We start from the raw sequence: 27484 nt of genomic DNA on the forward strand, positions 1-27484 counted from the left end.
GAATTTAGGTTTCAGTTAGATATTTTTGCACTATTTGGAGCAACCTGGGGGATTTAATAGTATCTACTAAAGGTTCTTTTTTGTGTTCTGTTTTTCATTTAAAGAAGAAGCCATGGGGACTTTTTCATCTGTAGTAAGTGAATGACAAGGATAGCCACTGATGGCTGTGGTATGCTTGAAGTCCATCATGATTTCTGAGAAAGCCCCAAGAATTCTGTTATGCTGTCTTGGGGTGAAAACTGTACTTTAACTCTGCTGGAAATCACAGTCATTGTGTTGTAAATCCTGATAACATCCCTGCATTATATCTCAGTAACCACTGTTAATTTGTGACTCCTGTGCACTTTGGATGTGCCTCCAGGTTTCCAAACTTCAGCACTTTTTGCTGGGTCAGCAATAAACAACTTAAACTCAACAAGAAAGGAGAGAGCATCTGGATTGTAATGTTGCTTTTGAAAAATGAAATCCTAAGTCATAAATCAACTTGCTCAGATTCCTGACGTTGCAATCATTCTGTGCTTCTTACTTAACAATGATAACATTAAAATTCAATATTGGGCTTTGGCAAAAATAAAACAAAGTGGTAATACCCAGAGGCCAAGGCCCCCTGGTGACTCATTAAATGCCTTAATAGTTCTGGGTTGCACAAGACATCATTTTAAACATAAGAGCAGACATCTACCATAGTTTTGAATGTTTACTATTCATTACTCTCAGGTCACTTGACTGATTTCTGTAACTCTTGTGACTAAATGAGAGACTCTGGAAGTTTTGGGCTAAAAACAATGTATGACTGAATGAAAAGGAAGGGATTAAAAGAATGAGAGGCTAAACAGGTTTCGTCGCTTTCCTTACCTCTCAATCTATAATAAGCTTGAAGACTGGCTAAAATCTGTTTCATGGATTCCTGTGGACAGACTTTAACCCCGGCTGGGAAAAATGTTGATCTTTTGGGTCGATGCTTGGCCAAATCGAATATTCGTTTCATGGTTGACACTTGGTACATTTTTGTAGTACTTTCAGTTGTTTTGATTCTTGGGGCATTGTCTACATCTTTAGTTTCAGAATGGTATGTTTTAATGGAGAGATCTGTAAGAGAAAAATTGATTCCTGGTGAATATATACATTGATATATGTGAAACATATGATAAATGAATGGAACAAACTAAAAGTTATAATCCTCTGGTTTATTCAAGTTCTACTTTGGAGCAACTCCTGAATTCCAGTGACAAGGCATTTTCATAAATAAGGGAATAGCATAATGAGCCAATCAAGTGTATTTAAAAAAAAAAACCAACATCTCAAATCATCTTGCCTTTAGGAACTGCCAAATATTGAAACCATTTCCCACACATCTCTAAAAATCACTCCCCACTTAGCACTCAAGCCTCCCGAGAGATGCCTCTTTTGATAGACATTATAATTCAAGTGGGGAAAGATAGCACATTGTGGTACCCAGAGGTACACTCTGGATGAGGAAGTCGAGAGCTTCTAAAAACCAAGGGGGAAAAATGCAACAAACAACCTTCCCGCCTGTGAATGGCAGCACTGGGATTTCTGTGGGCAGGGCTCAGAGGGTGGCAATCTGGTAGCAATCCGGTGGAAAGTGAGTTGGGGCAAGGACACATCTTAGAGTCAACTTTACAGAGCAAGTTTGATATTTTATGGAGAGAGGTGAGAGGAATGAAAGGGAGTATGAAGAGATCAGGTTGGCAGAGGATTTAACTCCCTGAGCCATTTCATCCTGCTGGCACCGCTGTGTCTGTTAGGGTAAGGTCTACACTTCATTTTTAACTCTCTGGACCTCTTGTAACAATAACTTACATTCACGGAGTCCTTTCTTACTTCGAATTTTTTTCCTAGGTGTCATATTATTTCACAAAACTCTACTGTGTTGATGAAACAGATTATATGTTTCTGGGTTTATCACACAGTAGGGTACTGAGGCTTGGAGGTGTTGGAGCATGTTAATAGGGGTCAGATCTCAATTACCTCTCTCCCACTCCACCTCTTTCCTTTTATGTCTTCCACTTAAGAAAGGACTAATTGATGAACAGTTGGGACCACTCACTATGGCCCCTTGAGACCCTAACCATGTGGCTTACTGAGACTTCTATTCCCATTTTACTAAAGAAGCATCTCAAACTCTAATCTTCTGGCATAGACAACGGAATCAAGCAGAAATCCAAGTAGGGCAGCTGCGGAGGAACTCAAATCTTGCCACAAAGCATAAAAGTCCCTCCTTCATTACAGGGAATGGACTGAGTCCTGTGGAAACACATATTCTCTGTCATTTTGAGGCATCTTAGAGTACTCTGTCAATCTTGGACAGTGATAAATTCCCAGGAATCTCCAGGAAGAAAGGGAGCTTATGGATTAATTTGCTCACCCAGCCACACATCTAACCAATAAATCATCATCTCTGAGTAGAATGCAGGCATCAGCAACTTTTGAAGGTCTCTAGGTGATTCTAATATGCATGCAGGTTTGGGAAACCACTGCTCTAAGGATCTGTAAGAGCATTTTCAGGGGACAAGTCAAGACAACCCATGTCAAAATGGCTTAAACAATAAGGAAGTTATTATCACATAGAAAGGAAAGCTAATGGTAAGGAATGCCTGGTGAAAACAAAGCTCTGACTCTGCCTTTCTGCCACTGCCTCACTCTCTTTGTTCAGTCCCCTCACGTGGTGATTATATCTGTAGGCTGGCTTCCACTGAATTAAACATGCTTGCCCTTGTTCATTTTGAAAAATAACCTTTCCCTACAGTGTGGCTGACTTATGCCACATGCCTGGACCAATACCAGTTGCCAAGGGATATACCAGTGCTATTGGCTTGAGTTGAGTGATCACAGAGTAGGGGACTGAAATTACCCTGAGTGGCTCGTTCTAACTGTGGAGGAGGTGGAGGCCATTTTCCTTGAGTTAGGCTGGCTGCATGGCTGAGTGGAAGGTGCCCACTGAACACTGGCAAGTGCAAGAAGGAGACAGGAGCTGAGTATACAGTGCTCACTGAAGCTGGTAAAACGGGAATTTTAGTTTAGGAATGTTAATTTCTAATAACCTTTCACACACTCACAGATTTCAGTGTAGGTCACAGAAAAAAGTTTTTGTAATTACAATTCATTTGCCACTAAGATTAGAAAAAAAAAAATGTGGGTCATTAGATAATTCTAGGCCTATCCAGTATGGTAAGCACAGACCATGCTTTGGGAAACTGTACTCTTATTCATCCTGCACATCTTCTCACAGTGCCTGCCTGTAATGTTGGTCCTGCTTTCCACTTTGTCACCCCTACAATATCCTGCCCTTTGGGGTTGGTCTGGTTCTTACTTTGTTTTTTAAAAATGTTTATTTATTTATTTTAAGAGAGAGAGAGATGGAGAGTGGGCAGGGGAAGGGCAGAGACAGAGGGAGAGAAAAAATCCCAAGCAGGCTCTGTGCTGTCAGCGCAGAGCCTGATGTGGGGCTTGATTCACAAACCATGGACTCATGGCCTGAGCCGAAATCAAGCGTGGGATGTTTAATCGACTGAGCCACCCAGGTGCCACCTGTTCTTGCTTTTTAATGTTATGCTGTTAGAACCTGCTGAATAATTTGCTTTGGGAATAGTGTTTACTCCACCCTGGCTCTGGGAACAGTGCCCCTGTCCTGGAATTGTTCCTACTTGGATTCTTCTGGATCTTAACACTTTGCTCATATCCAGGCTTGCTCACATAGGACTGCTTGATCCAGGTCTTTGGACTTCATTCTACCAGGATAGGATTAGAAGGAGGTGAAAAAGTTCCAGATTTGCTCTGTGTCCCAGAATCCCATGAGCTCTTACCTGTTCCTTTTTCCCCACTGGGATCAATCTTCCCTATTCTTCACATGTCAAATACACATAGCCAGTGATCAACATTGAGGGTGAATTAGGGTGAAGTGAGACTTGGTTTGCTTGGGATATCCTGGTTTATTTGGAGCTATCCCTTCATTCTCAAATGTATCCCTGTTTGGAAAATACATTATATGGTCACTGAATTTTTAATATCTCCTTGGTAAGGGAGACTCATGGCAAATATCCTACAAATGATTGTCTCCCTCATCTAGGAAGCACTTTGTTTCACTTTAAAAATCTCTACTTAGTTAATTCTTTGTGTTGAAAATTACCTTCCAGTAGCTTCTGCACAGTAGTCCTATCTCTGCCCTCTGGAATAGCAAAGGTCAAGTTGACAGTGCCTCATATTTCCTCTATGCTATGCATTTCTCTACTTTAGGTTAACCATCTTCCACCTTTCTCTGGTGTCCTTTCTCACATGAGTAATAGACACTTCAGCCTGTGTTCCTCTAGACACATAGAAATGACCACAGGGGATCATTTGTGATGATACTATCACTTGGGCAAGGATCAGAATCTTCTGCCTGTGTCTTGACCCTACGTCATCACTAGAAAAGAGGTAGGCAAAGTCTCTGAGAACACAGACTAAGTGTTACCTGTGTTCAAAAATATTTATAGAAGAGGCCACACTTACAAAGTCTGTGTCTTTCCCAAGGAATTCAAGTAAAATAAACCCAAAATTTAAAGATTGAAACATGGGATGTTACAGATTTCAATGAGGTAAAAAGAGCTGATATTTATTGGTGCTAATGAAAGCACTCTTTGGTAAAGCAATGAGATCACGTTAGATGCTGTCCTCCATGTTGCATAAATAGTAATGTTGAAATTGAACTGAACTTTGATTCTCTGGATGTATTTTCATGTGTCTGATATTATTAGTTTATATAAGTATTTAGAAAGAATAGGTAAAAGTTTAACGAGAATGAATTGATAGTTGAATGACCTGCTATAAAAAGGAAGCATATTTAATAAAAGATTAGAAAATTTTTCAGGCAGAAAATCCTTGACAAAACATGAGTATAACCTGTATGTTGATGAATTGGCTGCCATCAACAACTATTTCTGGGTGAAGTTCAGAGTTACAAAGAAAAAGAAGGGCAAAGTGGTTTCAGAAAAAAACAAACAAAAACTCTGTATCTTTTCCAGAATACAATATAATAAGAATTTGGACAAAAATAAATACAATTGTACTATATTATATTGTAGATTAATCACCAGGAAAACAGTCTAAGCCAATAGTTTTTGGAAACAGTCATCTCATTGAATGAGGAAAAGAAAAAATGGAAATTAATATATTTGAATATTCAGGGCTTCTAAATACACATGAGAGACAGCTAATATTCATTGCTTACTTTCTAAATTTAATTTAAATATGTTCATTATTTACGAAAGAAAAATGTAGTAGCAACAGAAATTATATGTTGCTTGTTTATTCAAAATGTTTTGATAACACCAGTGGTACACAGGGCCCTTGCTCTGTGACTCACTAGCTATACAGTTGGAAGCACTTGACCTGTCTGTGCCTGAGTTTCCTCACCTGTAGAATGGGGAGTGGTGGTGCCTCTCCTCCAGGTCTTCTGTGATATTAGTAAATGAGTTACCACCTGGGCAGCACTTAAAACAGCATTATGCACAGGGTAAGTGCTCAATAAAAACTCCTTTATTCAACAGTCTATGCATTTCACTCCCTGGTATTACTTTTCCTTCTAAACATGTTCTTTCGTGACACTTCTCCTTAGTCCTTAGACAAGACTATGCTCATCGTGGAAGACTTCCTGTACTTCCATCCTTCAGTGCTCATCTCCTATTTGTCTGTTCCCTCATATCAGCAGGCCCTTCTTTTCCTTCTTCCTTCATGGGCCAGTTCCTAAGCTTTCTTTCCTTTTCCACTAAGCTTTCTCAGACCCCATATTCAGAATTCATTTATTGTTCTCTTGTATTTCATTTGTCCTGTCCACCTACATTATTGCAACCTCCCTTTTAAATTTCTTCTCCCTGCTACAGTGTCTAATATCAGAGATTTTGAGCACAGTCATCTTATTAAAGATAATATCCTAAGTGAAAAGATAAATAAAAAATTCCTCTGTGAATGAAACTCAAAAGAACAGAAAGGAGATGGGTTATGCATAAAGTGTATTTTAGTAAAGTCAGCATTCCCAGGTACTTTCAATTTATCCAAGAGTAAATAAATAATAATAAATAGAAACAATTAAGACCATGGGTGTCAATGTGGAAGAATATTAATATTGCTTGGCTCTTTAGGATGAGAAGTCGTCAATTCCCTTGCCCCTGAATAACTGTGCTTGATAGGTAAAACTTTATGTTATATTCAGCCCTCTTCCTACTCCTCACTTTGTACCCTTGTAGCTGAACGTGGATGGAGAAAAATAACCATTTGGACTCACTTAACAATTTTTTTTAAAGTTTATTTATTTTGAGAGAGAGAGAGTGAGCAGGGGAGGGGCAAAGAGAGAGAGAGAGAGAGAGAGAGAGAGAGAGAGAGAGAATTCCAAGCAGGCTCTGTGCTGTAAGCATGAAATCTGACATGGGGCTGGGACTCATGAACCGTGAGATCATGATCTGAGCCAAAAGCAACAGTCAGATTCTTAACCAACTGAGCCACTCAGGTGCCCCCAGACTCATGTTAAATTTATGATCCATAAGTAGCATCACACTATGTTTCCCTGGTCCACTGAGTTTCTCACTCTCCAGGAGAACTACATACAACTTTTCTCAGATTTCCTGCACTTCTGGCCAATTCTCACTTTTAGCTGATGACCTGGTTCCACATTTTCCTGAGAATGAGGGGAGCAAGAAGAGAACTTTATCAATGCCCAGCATTGCATCTGCTCACTGACTGCATCTGCATTCACATACTCTGCTTTCCTTCCTGTGACTATTTGATGAGCAGTCTCTTCCTATTCAAGGCCAATTCCTTTACTTGAGTACTGTCTGTATCCCATCCTTGTACACCTCTTGAGGACATTCTTCCAGAAACTCTTCTATCACTTGCCTATGTTGGTATTTCCCTTCTTCATGCTGGATTACTCCTATCAGCCTACAAACACGCTATTACTTTTCCTTCTACTTAAAGGATTCTCTTGATGCCATTTCCCCTCTAGCTATTGATCCATTTTTTTTTCCATTCCACAGCAAAAGTCGTTGAAAGATCTGGCTTTACTGCTTTTCCTAAAACAAAGTAAGGTCCTATATGGGTGAAGATTCCTCTGATACCACACATAAAAGTACCAACATTTCCTCCCTTCATTCTCTTTTTTCCTCTATTTTTTAAATTTTTTTATTTTATTTATTAATTTTTTTTTAATTTTTTTTTTTCAGCGTTTATTTATTTTTGGGACAGAGAGAGACAGAGCATGGACGGGGGAGGGGCAGAGAGAGAGGGAGACACAGAATCGGAAACAGGCTCCAGGCTCCGAGCCATCAGCCCAGAGCCCGACGCGGGGCTTGAACTCACGGACTGCGAGATCGTGACCTGGCTGAAGCCGGACGCTTAACCGACTGCGCCACCCAGGCGCCCCAATTTTTTTATTTTTTAGAGGCTTGCAATGTGTGCTCATAGAGCCTGGTGTATTCAACATGCTAATGTGCCACCTCACCAGATGGTGTCGCTATCTAACACATAATGTATACTGAAAAGGGAATGTTGGAAAATCAACTGCTATTATCACTTCTTTGAGTTTGGGATTATACATGTGGAGTACATTTGTTGATGGGAGTGATGGTGAGAGTGGTGATTTCTCAGCAAAAGAGACCATTTGAGGAAGGGCTGAGGCAGCATGGTGGGATGGGCTCACAATGAGTTGGGAGGTTCTCATGAAAGGTGTGGCAGGAAATATTTAGGTGGGCAGGAAATATTTAGGTGGGTGTCCATGGGCAGGGCTCCTTCCAGCAGGCTAAGAAAAGTGGTTGACACCAAAAGTTTAAATTGGGGCAAAACTGAGAGCTTTCCCCTTAAGGTCAGGAACAAGACAGGGATGTCCACTCTTGCCACTGTTATTCAACATAGTATTGGAAGTCTTAGCCTCTGCAAGGAAATAAAAGGCATCCAAATCGGCCAGGAGGAGGTCAAACTTTCACTCTTTGCAGACGACATGATACTCTATATGGAAAACCTTAAAGATTCCACCAAAAAACTGCTAGAACTGATTCATGAATTCAGCAAAGTTGCAGGATATAAAATCAATGCACAGAAATCAGTTGCATTTCTATATACCAACAATGAAGCAACAGAAAGAGAAATCAAGGAATCAATCCCATTTACAATTGTACCAAAAACCATAAAATACCTAGGAATAAATCTAACCAAAGAGGTGAAAAATCTATACACTGAAAACTATATAAAGCTTATGAAAGAAAATGAAAATGACACAAAAAACTGGGAAAAGATTCCATGCTTCTGGATAGGAAGAAAAAATATTGTTAAAATGTCAATACTACCCAAAGCAATCTACATACTCAATGCAATCCCTATCAAAATAACACCAGCATTCTTCACAGAGCTAGAACAAATAATCCTAAAATTTGTATGGAACCAGGAAAGACCCCGAATAGCCAAAGCAATTTTGAAAAAGAAAGCCAAAGCAATCTTGAAAAAGAAAACCAAAGCTGAAGTATCACAATCCCCATCAAGCTGTATTACAAAGCGATAATCAACAAGACAGTATGGTACTGGCACAAAAACAGACACTCTGATCAATGGAACAGAATACAGAACTCAGAAATAGACCCACAAATGTATGGCCAATTAATCTTTGACAAAGCAAGAAAGAATATCCAATGGAACGAAGACAGTCTCTTCAGCAAGTGGTGCTGGGAAAACTGGACAGCAACATGCAGAAGAATGAACCTGGACCAATTTCTTACACCATACACAAAAATAAACTCAAAATGGATGAAAGACCTAAATGTAAGATGGGAAGCCATCAAAATCCTCAAGGAGAAAGCAGGCAAAAACCCCTTTGATCTTGGCCACAGCAACTTCTTACTCAACACGTTTCCGGAGGCAAGGGAAACAAAAGCAAAAATGAACTATTGGGACCTCATCAAAATAAAAAGCTTCTGCATAGCGAAGGAAACAATCAGCAAAACTAAAAGGCAACTGACAGAACGGGAGAAGATATTTGCAAACGACGTATCAGATAAAGGATTAGTGTCCAAAAATCTATAAATAACCTATCAAACTCAACACCTAAAAAACAAATAATCCGGGGCGCCTGGGTGGCACAGTTGGTTAAGTGTCCGACTTCAGCCAGGTCATGATCTCGCGGTCCGTGAGTTCGAGCCCCGCGTCAGGCTCTGGGCTGATGGCTCAGAGCCTGGAGCCTGTTTCCGATTCTGTGTCTTCCTCTCTCTCTGCCCCTCCCCAGTTCATGCTCTGTCTCTCTCTGTCCCAAAAATAAATAAACGTTGAAAAAAAAAATTAAAAAAAAAAACAACAAAAAAATAAACAAATAATCCAATGAAGAAATGGACCAAAGACATGAATAGACAGCCCTCCAAAGAAGACATCCAGATGGCCAACTGACACATGAAAAAATGCTCAACATCACTCATCATCAGGGAACTACAAATCAAAACCATAATGAGATACCACCTGTCAGAATGGCTAACATTATTAACTCAGGCAACAACAGATGTTGGCCAGGATGTGGAGAAAGAGGATCTCTTTTGCATTGCTGGTGGGAATGCAAGCTGGTGCAGCCACTCCGGAAAACAGTATGGAGGTTCCTCAAAAAATTAAAAATAGAACTACCCTATGACCTAGCAATTGCCCTACTAGGTATTTATCCAAGGTATACAGGTATGCTGTTTCGAAGGGACACATGCACCCCAATGTTTCTAGCAGCACTAATGCTAATCAACATTAGCCAAAGTATCAAAAGAGCCCAAATGTCCATTGATGGATGAATGTATAAAGAAATGTGGTGTGTGTGTATATATATATACATACACAATGGAGTATTACTCAGCAATCAAAAAGAATGAAATCTTGCCATTTGCAACTACATGGATGGAGCTAGAGGGTATTATGCTAAGCGAAATTAGTCAGTCAGAGAAAGAAAAACATCATTATGACTTCACTCATATGAGGACTTTAAGACACAGAACAGATGAACATAAGAGAAGAGAAGCAAATATAATATAAAAACAGGGAGGCAGACAAAACATAAGAGGCTCTTAAATATGGAGAACAAACAGGGTTACTGGAGGGGTTGTGTGAGGGGGGATGGGCTAAAGGGGTAAGGGACATTAAGGGATCTACTCTTGAAATCATTGTTGCACTATATGCTAACTAATTTGGATGTAAATTTAAAAAACAAAATAAAAAAAAAGTTTACATTGGGAGGATCTTTTTTTTTTCCTTTAGCCACTCTATCCTGGAGCTAAAAATCCTGCAATCCAGTATAGCTATGACAAGTTTAGAAATTTCCAAATATATAGAAAAGGAAATTAATGAAATGACCACTAGATTCAAATACTAAATTAAAACATTAATTTATTCTAAGGAAAAATCAACTATGTCCAAGGGTGAAGTGGCAGGTCAGAAATACTAGGCTTTTGATTCCTCATATACTGTTTTAAAATTAGATTGACTAAGCATATCTACATGCTAATGTGAAAGCCAGCCCTTCAGTCAAAAGTATTTTTTCCACTTTAGGTTGTAGGCTGGTGGCCATGTGGCCTTGATGTTGACTGGCATCCTGGAAGCCATGATAATTCACTTCACCTCTCTGTAATATCTGCAAAGAGTTTATTTTTTTTCCTTTCTGTACCAAAGTTGGCCTCCAGCTGTAGGCTGCTTATGAAGTTTTCATTTTAAGTAAGGCTCAGTTTTGCCCACCAATCAGTCTCTTTCTTGGTTATATATTCAAGTGGATCCTTATCAACCCGTTTGGACCACTCCTTATCAAACTCTTTTCCAGAAGGATATTTTCCAGCCATCTAACCCTGCAGGTTTACAATATAGTATTACTGTACACATATTGTGACGATAAAACAGACAACAGGAAAAGGAGAATGGGGCTTTTCCGGCAGCATTGTTATGAAAGCAACAGTCACTGGTACAAGCACTTAGCGAATCCATTATGTTTCCTAAGGGAGAAGGCCGGAATGCCTTAATGAATGAATTAACAGAAGTAGAGACAAAAATTACTGGAATTCCTGTAGAACAAAAATCTCCATTTGAAGAACAGAATTCCATAGAGAGAAAGTAGATAACATTTCAGGACCAAATCAATGACTGGAAATTTTCAAAAATAATTATTTAATCTTGCATAAACTTTCCTGATCTAACTCCTCCACCCCTTGTGGGGAGAGATAGAATGGCATATTGAGAAGGGGAGGGGTGTCAAAGATGACCGGCCTCTCTGTCCTGGGAGAAGAGAGAAACACAATGGAAGTACTTGTCATAGTGTGTGGTGTGAAGGTCTCAGAACACAGCTGCTTTCATCTAAAGCAGGGCATCGGTTTATAATGGACCCTGGCTGAGGTCCACACACAGCCACTACCAGTTCAAGGGCACTGTCCCTACTGTAATTCCAGAACCACACGCATGCCCTTGACTCTCAAGTGTTCTCAAGGTATATGGTATTGGGTCACAGATTGTGGGAACTACAAGATGAACACATTGCTACTGTATAGAGGGCTAAATTTACTTGAGAATTTTAGCAGGAAAGTTTAAAATGTTAAGAACTATAAGTGATTTTCATATGAATACATAAGCAAAATCAGCAAAATCCTTTTTCCCCCAAATAAGCCAGTCTTGAAAGTTAAGAAAAGTAGGATATTTCTAGAAGCTGTGGTTAACTGCAAAGTATATTACTTTGAACAAATGGTGAAGGGAGTTGGTTTAGTGCTATGGTCATGTAAACAGAATGTGAAACTGAGGTGAGAACAAGTATGTTCAAGTTGCTCACCAGCCTAGCTGAGGCTTGTTTTCAGCTGAAAAGAAACCCGCATTTTCTCTAACAACCGGATTTTTTAGTACCCCTCAAATCATCCTGGGTAGGCAGCTACCCTTTCCATGTAAATGTGGGACCAATTCCATTAAGCCACTTTTAATCATCTCATCCCTCCATTAACTTAAATTCTACTAACCTTTTTTCCTTTCTTCTGCTTCCCAATTTCTAAAGCATCATGTATACTTTTTGGCACAATCTCCATAGGTTTCAGAACTCCTTCAAGAGTTTAAATAAATACACAGGTTATGGACAAGAGAAACATAATGGAATATTACTAGTAAGTCTGATATGTGGATGCCCAGTTGCAATTGTACCTCACAAATGTATGGGACATTGCAGTTTAGAGCATTTCTTGAGCACAGCTTGATGCAAATATTGAATGGCATGGAAACCAAAGGGTTACACTTGAACAGTACCAGGTAATTCATAAGCCAGAGGCAGACTGAGGCCATGATCTGCTTGGAAGTGGGTGAAGAAGACAAGTGGCAGGAATTCATAGAGACCTACCAAGAGCTTACAGAAAAATTCCCCACAATTCAGGAGTTAGGAAACTCTAGAGGCTGGGGGGTGCCCTATAAAATATCAGGGAACAGGAATGTGGATTTCCTTATGAGACACATTAATGATATGTGCCAAATCCCCACTTTCCTTTTGGTTCCAGCTGTGCTGGGTTGCTGGACCATGGGATATCTTTCTCCTTGCGTTTCCAGGGGTGCTATATACTTGGAACATAGTTATTAGAATATTACAATGTCTAAAGTATTCATAGTAGAATTAGTTCTATTTAGCTCAGCATCTCGTTTTCTAAATTTTTTTGCTGCTTGTGATTTTAATATTGCAAACCATGAAACACACTATTCCTCATTTTTAGCGCTCTCATGCAGACCTGACTTTGGAGTATATGAAAGTTCTGAGTAGAGAGAGAATTGCATGTATAGCATTGGTGCATATATTTCCACACAAAAGTGATACTTTTAACTGCTCAAGAACAGAATTGGAGTAGAGTCAATCAACAGAAACAGCTGTAAATCTCTGCTTGTTAAAGTTTCTGAGGCACAAGGACCTATGTTCATGTAGAGAGGAAAGATGAACTTTGTTTTGAGTACCTGTGGGATTGAAGTTATAGTAAGATAGTTCTGCTTTTTTGAGTCACTTCCTGAACTTGGGAAGATAATCTCTATATGTGTTAGGTTTCTAACTTAAAAAGGGTATGATAGTAATTCAAAAACCATAGTTTTGGATTAGTATGTTCCATGTAATATTTGGCACACATTAAATGCAAATGGACAAAATACTCCTGTTAAAAGCAGAGATTATCAGACTGCATTAAAAATAATATCCCACTCTATGCTGTTTTCAGAGATACATCTAAATGGAAAGACATAGAGAAGTTGAAATTAAAAGGGTGGAAAAAAGTAATAACATGCTAACACTATCCAAAGGAAAGTTGGTATGGTTATATTAATATTGAAGGAAGTCAGAGCTATGCTGGTAAATATTTAATAACCAGTTCTTGGGGATAGATGAGAAGGCCTGATTTGTAGCATTCGGCAAATTCCATGTGTTAATATTCTTTCATAGCTGATTTCAAGCCACTGACGTGACACTACCAAGCACTAACTTGTGAAAAGATGTATGTAATTGGCTCCTATAAGTTAGTAAGAGTCAGTTCCAGGATACTAGTGGACAAAGTTTCTTATTTGGCAGAAGGTATTACAAAGAAAAAGAATAATATCATATTGATAAGAGTTTAAAAGTCATCAGAAAGAGGTAACAAGTTGTAATTTTATGTACTTAATATTATGACTTCAAAATATAAAATAGGTTGACAGAATAATAAAGAATAATAAGGAAAGTAAACAACAATAATAGCAGGTAAATTTTAAGGATCTTGCTTGGTAATTGATAGAAAAAACAGATAAAATAAATAAGAATATAGATGATGGAAAACATGAGTAAACTTGACCTAATGGACACATGTGGAACATTTTAAAATAAAGACAATATGTAACATATAACCTGTTATATATTTATAATATAAAATATTCCTTCTTTTCAAGCACAGGGACAACATACGCAGGTATTGACTATATACTGAATTCTAATGCATGTACATTATATTCTCAGCCCAATAGAGAAGTAAGCTAAAAATCAATTTTAAAAAACAATCAGAGGGGCGCCTGGGTGGCGCAGTCGGTTAAGCGTCCGACTTCAGCCAGGTCACGATCTCGCGGTCCGTGAGTTCGAGCCCCGCGTCGGGCTCTGGGCTGATGGCTCAGAGCCTGGAGCCTGTTTCCGATTCTGTGTCTCCCTCTCTCTCTGCCCCTTGCCCGTTCATGCTCTGTCTCTCTCTGTCCCAAAAATAAATAAACGTTGAAAAAAAAAAAAACAATCAGAATATCTCCATGTATTTGGAAACTAAAAAAAAAAAATCCTTATAAAAAACCCATGACAAGGGAGTAATAATGCTACATAGTAGAAATATTTTTATCAAATGATAAATATCAGGGAACATTTTATCAGATGATAAAAATACTGCATAATAAAACTGTGGAATATGGCAACATGGCAATATCAGTATTTGAAAGGTAAATTTATCTTATGAGAATGCTTATTTTAGAAAAAGAAAAAAAAAGCCAAATATTAGTGAGCTAAATCCATCTCAAGAAGTTAGCAAAAGAAAACAAAAATAAACTCAAAGAAAATACAAGAAAACAGAGAAGAATAGAGATTAAGAAAATGTAAAACATAAGATAATAACATAAAGAAAATATAAAAGCTAAAAAATTTCTCCTTTGAAAAAGCTAATGAAAAACAAGAAAAAAAAAGATTGACGAAGTAAGCAAAAGACACAATCCTATCAGGATAGCAAAAGGAGGACATCATTACATTTTCTATAGCCATGAATAAACACAAGAGGATATTATGAATAATGTTGTCAATAAATTTGAAATTTTATATGAAATAGATAAATTTCTAGAAATACACAAGGTACCAAAACTAATATAAAAAAGATCGGAAATCTCATTACTATTATCACCTATAAAAAAGTTGAGTCAGCAGTCAAATATCTTTCCATAAATATCATTCTCTAGGTTTATCAGAGAGTTCTATCAAATATTAAAAAAAAAAGACAAACTTCATTTTCATACAAAGTCTTACAAAACTTGCCAAGGAAACTAGGAGATAAAAAAATAATGATCCACTCTTGCATATGAATATGAATGCAATAATTTGAAATAAGATATTAGCAAATGGAATCCAGCAGGGTGTGAAAAACGGTCATGACCAAGTTGGATTTATCTCAGGAATGTATCTCAGGATTTAATATTTGAAAATTGATTAAGGCAAGTTATTACATTACTGAATTAAAAGAGAAAAACCAGCTGGTAATCTAAATAGATATAGAAGTGTACGCTATCTTTCCATATTCATTAATGATTAAAACTCTTAAGAATAGAAGGGAACTTTAAAGGAAAACCCTGGTATAGGGCATTTACAAAAACAAAACATGCAAAATGTAAAACAAGCATCATACCCAAGTAAAGTATGAAAGCATTCCCTTTATGGTCAGTAACAAGGTAAGAATGTGCTCAATCACCATTTGTCTTTAATATGCTGGATGGGTTACTAGGAACAGTAAGAAAATATAAAAAATAAAACATACAAAGACTGAAAAATAAGAACTCAAATTTTCTTTATTCATGAATGAAAAAAATTTAATTATTTACATTAAAAAAATTTTAACTCCAAACAGTTGCTAGTGAATTTTCAGAATTAAGATTTTTCAGCAAAGCTAAGGGATATAAAACCAATTATTTTTCTACATAGAAAATGTAATAAGAATGTCATTTACATGATCACAATTAATATAAAGTAGCTGGGGATAAGTCCAACATATGTAAGCCCTTTAATGAAACAAGCCTGCAATTTTATTGTAAGATAATAATAAAAGGAGAGATATTCCATGCTCTTAGATAAGAAGACTTAACATTACAAGGTATCAGCTCTCCCATATTAAACTACAGATTCAACACAATTTCTTCCTTTTTTTTAATGTTTATTTATTATTGAGAGACAGAGAGACACAGAGCGTGAGCAGGGAAGGGGTAGAGAGAGGGGGAAACACAGAATCTGAAGCAGGCTCCAGGCTCGGAGATGTCAGCACAGAGCCCAATGTGGGGCTCGAACTCCCAAACTGTGAGATCATGACCTGACCCGGAAGTCGGACGCTTAACCGACTGGGCCACCCAGGTGCCCTTAGATTCAACACAATTTCAATCTCCTTAATAAAGTGTTTTGTAGAACTTGGTGAGCTCATTTTAAAATCTATTATGTAAGAGTGGAGGGTCAAGAATAGCTTAGACACTCCTGTAAAAAAGAGAACAAAGCCAGGGACACATGGTTATAGGATATCAAGATTATTATAAGTTTGTAATAATTAAAGCAATGTACTATTGGTTAAGGGATAAAAAAAAATGGACAAAATCATGTTCATGACAGAAGGGATATCACAGAGCAGAGAGGAAAGCAGAAATTATCCAGTAAATGGTGCTAAAACAATTGATTATCCATATGGAAAAAAAAAATTCTCTTTTCACTACATCTCTCTCTTTCTCTCTCTGTCTCTCTCATACACACACAAAATCAATTTCAGTGGCTTAAATATGAACAGAAAAACTATACGATTTGTGTAAGACAATATAAAATAATATTTTCATGACTTCAAGCTAGGGAAGTTTGTTTTTTTTTTCTTTTTTTCTTTTTTTTTTTTTTTTTTAAGCAGGACAGAAAATCCTCACAAACTATGAAGTTAAAGGATGATAAATTCCACTCCATAAAAATGAAGAATGTCTGCTCATCAGAGGTTACCATTAAGAAAGTAAGAAGATAAGCTACAAACTGGGAGAAGATATTTGAAAGGTATGCAACTGCAGGACTAATATTCATAACTTTCAAAGAACTGTTCTAAGTCAGTAAGAAAAGATATACATCCTAATGAAAAAATGAGCACAATTTTTGTGTAAGCATTTTGTAGAAAAGGAACAATATAGGAAAAGATACTGAAACTCATTAATAATGAGGGAAATACAAAATAAAACCTCAATGAAATACTATTTCACTACCACCCTCTCCTCACCAAAGATTGGCAAAATAATAATAATAAAAAAAACTAAACTAAACTAACTAAATAAATAAATCAGGCAATACCAATATGAAGTGTGTTGAGTATCTGGAACAAAAGGAGTTCTCACTCAAAATGGCACAAACAGTTAGGAAAACAGTGTGGTGTCACCTGGCAAAATTGAAAACACACCTGCCTCATGACAACAATCTCCTACTTAGAAGGGAGAGAGAGAGAGCGACAATGAGAGTCCCAGACTCTGGAAACCTCCTGCCTGCTGTGAGCCTCAGAGGACACATACAAAAGTGCAACAGCCAACTCCATCAACAGAACAATGACTACAGGTGGTATCCTGCACCATCTCAGGCCCTCTTAGCCTCACCACTCTCTCAGGCCAGCTCTTCATAAACTCTGATCCACCACAGGAGACACAGCCCACAGCTCTTTGCCTCACAGATGTTTCATGGTGTCTGTTTTCTCCTGCCCCAGGATTTTCTGTTGCTGCTGTGGCATGAGAAACATCAGGACCCGCCCACTGTCCATAGATGCGCACACATCTAGTATGCAGGAAAATGCTATTAATGGCCTTTGAGGCAAATTTTGAGATCTTTTCTATTTACCAGCAACGCTCCCACCCTGAAAATGCACTCCTTAATGAAGAATAACAGGTAAACTTTTGTCTCAGGGTCTGCTAAATGCAACAATGTGGATGAATCTTAAAAACATAATGTTGAAGAGTGCCTGGGTGGCTCAGCTGGTTAAGCGACCAACTTTGGCTCAGGCCATGATCTCATGGTTCTTGAGTTCAAGCCTCACGTGGGGCTCTCTGCTGTTAGTGCACAGCCCACTTCAGATCCTCTGTCCTCCTCTCTCTCTGTCCCTCCCCCACTCATGCATGTATGTGCTCTTTCTCTTAAAAATAAACATTAACTCCCCCCGCCCCCCACCAAACCATAATGTTGAGACAAAGAAGTCAGTCTTAGGAGAACACACACAGCGTGATATTTTTTTTAATATAAGAATCACAGAGAAAACCAAGAAATATATTATTTAGAGAATACATTTATAACTGGAAACACTAATGACAGGCAATGACATGATTAGCACAAAATTCATGACTGTGTCTACTTTTGGCACAGAGCAAAGGGGCAGAGACCCTGGAAGAGCAGAGAACTTCTAAGATGCCATCAATGGCTTATTATTTAATCTGGAAGATGACCATTTTATACTATTCTCCAGATGTCACAGATACGTTTTGTACATTCTTAACGTATATTTATGAGGTAAGGAGATCTATAGAAAGCAATGAGTGTCGCCCATGGCAGGAGGACTCAAGCAGTCTCTACAAGTGTGGCTGGAGAGGAAGGTGGAGGCCAGATCACCAAGACCCTCAAGTGAAATTACCAGACTTCATTCTGAAGGCATTGAGGGGAATTTGGAAGTTCTATTCTTTACTCTTTCTTTTCCCCCAAGCAGTGAATGTGGTAAACAATGAATAACAAAGCTAGTTAAAGCTCAAGAAATACGAGCCATGTCTGGGATAAGTATTGACAGGATATGCCACTGACTGACTAGGTATCATGGGCATAGGAAATGGAGAAGTCAAAGGTCAGAACGAGAGGAGGCTGTTATCCATAGTCCCACAGCAATGAGGATGAAAAGGCGAAGCTGGATTAGAGAAGTGCTGTGTGCTGAAATCGATAATGCTGTGGCGTGCTGGATGAAGCAGGTTCACATCGGCTCCCAGCTCCTGAGAGCCGAATGTGCACACTCACGTTAGGTGTTGTCATGTCGGTAGATTGAAACTGGCCGTGGCAAAAGTGTTTATTTACACTATGGATACTGACAAACACTATGATTAAAACTTTTTATCTCTTGAAGAGATTGTTGCTGAACATTTATCAGCAGAGCATTTGATAGGATTTGATGACAACCTGGATATGAAGAGGATGTTGTCTTACATGATACCCAAAATTCCTGACTTTAGAGATAGAAGATGACAAAATGACATGGACACAATGCAGGAAGCAGAGGTTTATGCTAGAAAAGGGGATTCTGATGATATGACTGAGAACAAGATGGACATGGTTCCTGCCCTCATGAAGCATTTAATTGAGTTTTAAGAGTGCGCATTAGGATACTCTGTGCAGCTTTTTAAAAATACATATTCCTGGGGGCGCCTGGGTGGCTCAGTCAGTTAAGCATCTGACTCTTAACTGACTGAGCCATGTTGGCTCAGGTCATGATCTCACAGTTTGTGAGTTCAAGCCTGGCAGTGGGCTCTGTGCTGACAGCGTGGAGCCTGCTTGGGATTCTCTCTGCCTCTCTCTCTGCCCCTCCCCTTCTTGTTCTCTCTGTCTCAAAATAAATAAATAAATAAACTTAAAAAAATATATATTCCTGGGGCAACTATGTGGCTCAGTTGGTTAAGTGTCTGACTCTTGATGTTGGCTCAGGTCATATCTCACGGTTTGTGGGATCGAGCCCTGTGTCAGGCTCTGTGTTGTCAGCATGAGTCCACTTGAGATTCTCTCTCTGCCCCTCCCCCGTCCAAATAAATAAACTTAAAAAATATACATATCTTATAGCCCTAATTTCTGTAGAAAGGTTAAAAAATTTGAAACAACACTACAGAGGAAATGAGTATACAAACCACCCTGCCAACTCTATTAAATGATGAGACCACTTCCTCCAAACCACAAATATATTTATGATAAAATATTTACTAAAGAGAGGAAGATTAAAACAGATCCTCTGGTGGCCCATAATATAATGACCCACATATCATATCTTTCCAGAAGGGCACTAAATCATGCTTCTCAAACCTGGTTGCACAATAAAATTGCCTGGATGGCCTTACCAACCATTCTAGCTTGTGTCTCACCCAGACAAACTAAATCAGAATCTTCAGAGCTGGAGCCCCAGCACTAGTGTTTTTACCAATGTTGAGAAATGTTGCATTAAGTTTTTTAGACTGGGAAAATGAAATCAGTGGAAAAGGAGACAGGCAGAGGAAGGTCGTAGGGGAACTGGCTGTAAGTGGAGTTAAAGTCATAGGTAGACAGAAGTAACATTAGCAAAAATATGAAATCTTATCTCTCTGAAACAAGAGAAACGGAGAAGGGTTTGGATAAAGATTGAAAGAAAGTTTGAAATAGAAAAAAGAGGTATCAAATGAAATCAGATGACTTCAATCTTCTCAGTACGAAGAAAGAAGTGGCAACAGTGATGGAAATCATCATACTCATCTTAGGATCTAGCATTTATCAAGCAATTTTATAGGAGATAACTCACTAGGAACTTCATAAACATTACTTCACTTATCTTCATCCTACCATATGAGGAAGACACTGATATTATTATTCCCGTTTTATAGATGAGAAACCATAAATGGGAGGTATCTATAAGATTGAGCAATTTGCCAAGGTCGCATACGCAGTAAGTGACAGTAAGTGTGCAACTGTGTTCTGTGGTGAATGCAGCCCTGTGAGAGCCTTAAAGCCTTTCTTTTCACTGTGCCATTATGTGAGTGAGGGAGAATCAGGTTGCTGGCTCAAGGAGAGAGAGGTTTTGGAAACTGGATGAGGGGATTAAGTCAGGGAATCAGAGATGAGTAGGACTGTGAAAGAGCATGGAGGGCCCAATTGTGGTTATGGTGCATGGATTTGTTTCACGTAAGCACTTTGTTTATTTTGGATTCTTATTTGGCAGCTCAGAAATGAGAGTGGGAAAAGTGAAAGTTAAATTTACCCAGAATGGGATTAACCAAGAAAATGGGGCAGGAGGCCAAGGAGTAAGGTTTATATTGTACCAACAAGAAGAGTGTTGGGAGAGGCCAGGAAGTGGACTCCAGCATGGAGCATTAATGTGTGGGACACTGAGGCCTAGATGGGCTGCACAACTGGAGGAACTGGGAGAGGCTGAAGGACTGGCAAGTTTTGATGAGAGTAAAACTCAGATTTCAGAGAAGGAAGGAAGGAAGAGAAATGATTAGAAAGGGATATTTCAGAATTATAGATCTCTAGTCTGAAAATATTAAAAACCTGGAGGTTAATTTTCAGGGTTTTGATTGGGAAGTATCTTTGGTTTCAGAAGAGACTTTCCAAACGTGTCAAATTGCATCCATTAGGCCAAGTTCTGCCTTGAAATACATAACATAATCATAAATAAGCCACTTACTGCTAAACTTAGACTTTAATGGTGGGCAATTAAAATGATACCATGAATAAATGACTCCATTTCTTTAAGGAGTTCAAAATGTCACACTTTCTTCCTACTGAGTAATATAACTCCAAAAATTATGCCTCTAATTTTAGGGTAGAGCTGATGATATGGCCAGCTATCCTGAGATCAGTCATGCAAATAGTTATGCAATAGAAATGGCCCAGAACCAGAAATCATCTGGTGTTGTTAACAGAGGAAAGTTGGCTTTTGACTTAACAGTAACTTAAGTGTATTAATTTCACTCATTGTATTATATTGGACTGATTAATAGACTAAGCAGATGTATGACAGGACTAAATATAGCTCAAATCCCAGTTTTGGTTCTAATCTTCCCACCTCAAATGATTTTAGGAGTGTTACTTAGTATTCTCTGCCTTGGGTTCCTGGACAGAAATAAGCAGATTGCCTACCAGCCACTGAAATTTTAAGAAGATTAATTAAAATTTGCCTGAGCTTCTTAAAAAAATAAAATATTTAAGCTAAAGGATTATTAATATGATTGCTACCTACAAAGTATTTTGATCAGGCCTACAATGGGTTGTAATAGTGCCCTTGGGTTTCTTATTTGGGCTTAATTAAATGTAACTTTTATTTCTTCATAAATGAAGCGGGAACCTTAAGACAGACAAATTAGCCCTACATATGCTATTTCTATATGAAGTTAAAGTATTTCTGAAATGGAAACTTTTCATTAGTTTCAAGGTCCTGAATTTTCTCCATAAAATTTCTTTCAGTGTAGTTTCCTTTAATCCTTCTCCTGGGGGAGCAATTATGAAAATAGATGCCGGTTGCAGTGAGTGAGGGGACTAGAGATGGCTGAATGAAGAAAACCAAGTTGGAATGAATTAAGATGACTTTCCAAAGGCACACAGAAAGATACTGTTTCCTCAAGAATGACTAAAGGTGAATGGAAGAATACTTATCTACTGAATATAACCATATGCTTAGAAGCATTTATCACTCTTCTGTAGCTCCTTCACACTCTTCCCACATTCACTGTGGCCAGAAGAGAAGTACAGCAGTGAGAGTACATCCCCAATAAATAATTCATAGTGATGCATGCTGAGGTTCACACTCGATAGTGGCATTTCCATAGATGAATTCTCATTACCATAGCTATGCCAGTCAACCTTATCAACTCATTGTAGGATAAGCTTTGGCGTGCAGGTTGCCTTGATCCAGAGCACCTTCCTTCCTTATTAAAATGGTTGCATCTGACTTGGCGCTCTTGATTTGTGAGGTTGAAATCCCAGTGACACCATCTCTTTCTCTTAGACAGTGAGCTCAGACCCAGTGGTTGCTTAAAACTGTCTGCTTTGGAAGGCTAAAACTCACATTGTGGTCAAATACTTGCCTTCCTTTCAACAAGCTGCTTTGCTGTATTCTGAGGATTGGTATAACCACTTCCTTCCCCACAATTGTGGAAGTGTCTTTTATACCCTGAAGTAGGAAGAGGCAGTATAGATGGAGACCTCCATCATCCTGGAGTCTGGTTACTTCACAATATAGCAATGATGTTGGAACTTTTACTGTGGTCATTACCACATACATACTGAATTATAATATAAACCCAGAGATTCATATGAAAAAAAAAACTGTGTTGCTTTAGATGGATTATTTTATTTTTATTTGAGAGACAGGGAGAGAGATAGAGAGCATGAGTGGGGGAGAGGGGCAGAGGGAGAGACAGAGAGAATCTTAAGCAGGTCCCACGCTCAGTGCAGAGCTGATGTGGGGCTTGATCCCATGACCCTGGGATCATAACTTGAGCTGAAATCAAGAGTTGGATGTTCAACTGACTGAGCCACCCAGGCACCTAGATGGATTATTTTAAAACAGCATAAAATCTGCTGTGAATATGATTGTGTTGACAAAGGTATACAGGATCCGAATTTTCAGAGATGATTAGCATGCAAATATAGTCAATATGGCTGCACACTCATGGTTGATAGAAGTGGCCAAGAAAGCAGCATGTCATGTCAGCGCTGCTTAATTAGTTCACATATATGATAGTCCTTTAGTGTGGTCGTTGATATAAGCACAGAAGGGCCACAAGGCAGAAATTGCTTTTGATTTTTAAAGCGAGTATTTAATCTAAAAAATGGCTTCAGGTGTGCTGCCAGAGTCTGCTCAGTTGAACACAAAGTGTCTTCAATTTACAGAGCCTTGATTATAAGGCCATCTTTTCAGATACAATTGAACAAAAAGTCTGCCTTGAACCTTTTGAATTACACTGTCCTGAGACTGTAGCAGAGATGAACGAAGTAGAGGAGCTGCAAAGTTAATGTGACTGTCAGTGGGCAGCTCTCTCAGGTATAGAAATGAATCCACATTTTCTGTTAATGGAGCCACAGTGAGGGAAAACACCTTCCTGGGTAATTTTATGAAATGAGAACATATCCCAGTAGTAAAGGCTTAGCAAGAAGTAGAGTGTCTTCAATTGCAAATTTTCTGACATTCATAGCTACAAAAATAATTACTGTACCTTGGTGACTAACTTACTTAGTTAAGGTTTCATTTAGTATATCCAAATGTAATGCAAAAGGCACATACTCTGATACACATTATTTCCATTTTAGGACTTGCCAAGGGTGGATTTTTTTTCTCTTTCTCCCACACATTGGAATGCCACAAGCAATTAGATGAAATTATTTATGTGCAATGAAAAGGTAAAACTGTAAAGCAGTGCTGTGCACATCAGATGCAACTGGGATCCCCATTAGGAATATGAGAGGCACCTTGGTATCTTGACAAAATAATTGAAATTATTGAACTGTTCGGTTGAGTAAACAATTTTACATAGTAAAGGTTTTGAAATCAAAGTCATTTCACTTTTGTGTTATCAGTGGGAAAACTACATTCAGAATCGCAAAGCTTAAAGTAAAAATTTTAAAGTATTGGCATGTCTTTGGGTCTCTTAATATTTTATGTCAAGCACAGTATTGGGTAGCTGGTAACCATTCTGTGGAACTCAATTGGGAAAAATCACCTAACGGCATAGGAAAACTTTCGAGAAGCAATTTGGTATGAATCAAATACTATAAAACTGTTTATGCTTAGACCCAATTTTTTACTTTAGTCAATTTATGCTAAGAATCTTAAATACTAAGAGAGACTTATGTAAAGATGTTCATTGCAATGTTATTCATAATAACAATATAATTAGGAACAATTATTTCTCTTTTGTTGACTAGTATGTAAAGCAAATCATGACATATCAACTGAAAGGAATATTATGCAGCCAAAAAAAGACACATGTCAAAACTAAATAGCAATGTAGAACATTCATATAATGGAACAGAAGTGCAGAAAGCCTGGTATAAAACTGTGCTACTGTAAAACTGCAACCATGTAAAAATTAAATAAGTGTACATAGAAAAAAGACCGAGGGAACGTATATCAGTACCAGCATAGGTTGTGTTTGGATGGAAGTTCTACGTGCAATTTTTCATGTCTTTTTTGTTTTTTTAAATAATCTATAATTTTTTAAAAAGAAACTCTCGAATTTGAACACTCAGTGGATATGTTTAACAGCTAGTTGTATTAAATTGAACTTTTCTTCTCACTCCCCATACTGTTTTCTATGTAAATACACTCATGGTGGTTAATTAGTCACCAACGGGAATCCAGTCAGGCTGAAGCACATAAACTCTAATTAATGTAGACCTCAGTAATTGGAGATTAACAGAGGTTCACAGATCTGAGATTCTTACAGAATAAAAAGTCCCAAACAAGTAAAATATAAGGATTTTTTATTATGCCATTAATTGTACTTTGTTTCATAGAAACTGGCATATAACAAATTACAGGTTTTGGTGAGCTTATTTAATTTAACTTTATGCAAATGATTACGCTATTTGTAATTGTAATGGTTGATATATAATGTATGAAAATAGCAAAAATAGTTAAATTAGTTAACACAATTAATTAAACAACAATGACAAACCCAAAGATGATTTGCCTGGTCAAGTGTGTGAAATAGACAGTAAGTTTGTTTCAGCAAATTAAACTCAAAATACACTAGAATCCCATCATTTGTTTCTAATGAAAATGTTTTTATAAATGTAAACATTGATATATAACTGACAATTGAAAGGAAAGGTAAGTAAACTTTTGTTTCATCCACTATCATTTACAGGTTGAAAAACAAAAGGTATTTTTATATACTCTTTTATAGAATTTTTTTCTCTTTTTAAATGCAACCACTAAAAAGTAACATATAAAATAACTGACAATTAGTTATTTTGTGACTTACAAATGCAACAACTCTTTGTTTTACTTTCTCTGGACATTTTCAAACCAATAATTTGATTAAAATGTTAATTGTCTGAAGCTATGGTCATCCTTATGGAAGAACCAAACATTATTGATTTCAAATGTCTTAAAAAGACTATGTTACAATGACTAAGTTTATTCTTAAAAAAAAAAAAAGTGAAGCTTTCTTCAACAGGATTTTTGAAAATACATTATTTTTCTTAAATATGCCTGCTTAGTGGCTTTCTTTAATTTTAAGTTCATTTGAAGATTTGCCATAAGATCATGCACTGCCTCGTTCTTTCATGCATACAACTTCAAAACAGAGAGGGAAGCAAACCATAAGAGACTCTTAAATACAGAGAACAAACTGAGGGCTGCTGGAGGGGAGTTGGGTGGAGGGATGGGTCAAGTGGGTGATGGGCATTAAGGAGGACACTTGGGATGAGCACTGGGTGTCATATGTAAGAGATGAATCACTGGGTTCTACTCCTCAAGCCAAGACTACAATGTATGTTAACTAACTTGAATTTATATATAAATTCAATATATATAAATAAATAAATAAATAAATAAATAAATAAATAAATAAATTACATAAAATTTATCGGTGATCTTAACAAAACTAAAAAAAAAGAACATGCACTGCTTCATTCTTTTATGCAAACAACTTCAAAAACAACCATGTTTCTGAGTTTGTCATTATCAACTCTGAAGACAAAGCCCCCTTGCTATTTTTTAAGGAAAAGCAACTCAAGATTTAATTATGAGAAAGTAAGAAATACATTTTTTGTCTGATTATAAATAGCTTAAAACATTAGCTTCAGTAAATATTGTGTCAACCTTTATATTTTATTTGTCAATTTTAAGAGATAAATGGAATGGTTTCATGTATCTACTAATGTTACTGATATTGACATAAATTTGTATTCGATGTTTTATAAAGCAAAAAGGATGTATTCATCTCTCTTATTTTATAAACATTAATTGCACTTAAAATTATGATGTAAATTTTCAACAAAGTGAAAACCATTTCTGACAATCATTCAATCAATTAATCAATATTTATTTAGGGCTTACCATATACTAACCCTCTGAGACATAATGGTGAACTTGTTGATTTTGAATGTTCACTTTTGCAAACAGATTTTATAGATAAGCAATTTTAAAAATAAACAAATATTCAAATAACTTACCTTTGGTTCCTTGAACCTGGAGAAAAATCCAAAAAACAAAAACAGCCCTTCTAGTTTCCAAATACATTCTGGCTCTTGTGCATTGGCAATTCTGGTAACAATCACAGAACAGTCCCAAATCTCATTAAAAAAATAAAATGACAGAAATATGAAAAGTAATTAAATACTGATGCCAGCTGAGAGAGGATAACCTTCTTGGTTTACCTTTATGAGGTGCTAATTTATGAAGAACATGAAGCAATGTCTGTTTCTGGAATAATCTACTTATCTTCCCCTCAGGTGTAATCTCTGCTTAAGGGCCAGCTGGAGGAACCTTTATCTCATTAACCTTCTGGAGGAGCATCTGTCAGCCTAGCTCCAGGATCCTGAACGCCATCATAAACAAGTGTCCACAGGCAGAAGAAAGGCTTTTTTCTTAGTTATTCACCTGTTAGAGTGACACAGGGAGCCAGGGGTAGTCCTGCCAAATGCAGAAGAAGGCTGACAGTTAGGGTCAAATGTTTTCCAAAATGACATGCTCAAGGAACATCCATTGAAAGAGCTTAATTGCTATCCTTCGAAATATGTGCTTATTCAGTATGTGTTAGTCTCTGGAGGCAGCAAAGCTGTCTTCATTCTCATAGAAGAAATGCTTGGCTTTGTAAGTTGCTTTCTTTCTGGCATTACATACAGATGACTTTTTGGGTTTAAGTCTGGTTTTAACTTTTTAAAATTTGTTTTTCATAAACAGAATTTAAAGAGTCCAATAGTTCTACAAGGTTTGTGAAGAGTAATGTATCTATTCCTCCATTCAAAGGAAACCACTTTTAAGTTTTTAAGCTAATT

The 27484-nt window shown here is 37.5% G+C and overlaps 1 protein-coding gene across 3 annotated transcripts in view; it reads right to left on the reverse strand.

Annotated features, from left to right (window-relative positions):
- Window positions 1–26908, reverse strand: part of IMPG1 (interphotoreceptor matrix proteoglycan 1) — a 132905-nt gene extending 105997 nt beyond the window's left edge. Inside the window, exons 1-2 of one of the 3 annotated variants that reach the window (XM_040473993.1) lie at window positions 26660–26907; window positions 856–1089 (exon numbers count right to left, since the gene is read on the reverse strand). In XM_040473993.1, coding sequence (XP_040329927.1) covers window positions 856–1089; window positions 26660–26726 — 301 coding nt within the window. In that variant the 5' untranslated portion in view covers window positions 26727–26907. Of the gene's footprint in view, window positions 1–855; window positions 1090–3625; window positions 3735–26659 lie in introns of those variants that run through there. The other 2 variants (XM_040473992.1, XM_040473994.1) reach the window with 2 other exon arrangements.
- Window positions 26909–27484: the final 576 nt, after the last annotated feature.

Source organism: Herpailurus yagouaroundi, unplaced genomic scaffold (assembly GCF_014898765.1).
Source record: "Herpailurus yagouaroundi ecotype Mexico unplaced genomic scaffold, PumYag 139, whole genome shotgun sequence".
Lineage (NCBI taxonomy): Eukaryota > Metazoa > Chordata > Mammalia > Carnivora > Felidae > Herpailurus > Herpailurus yagouaroundi.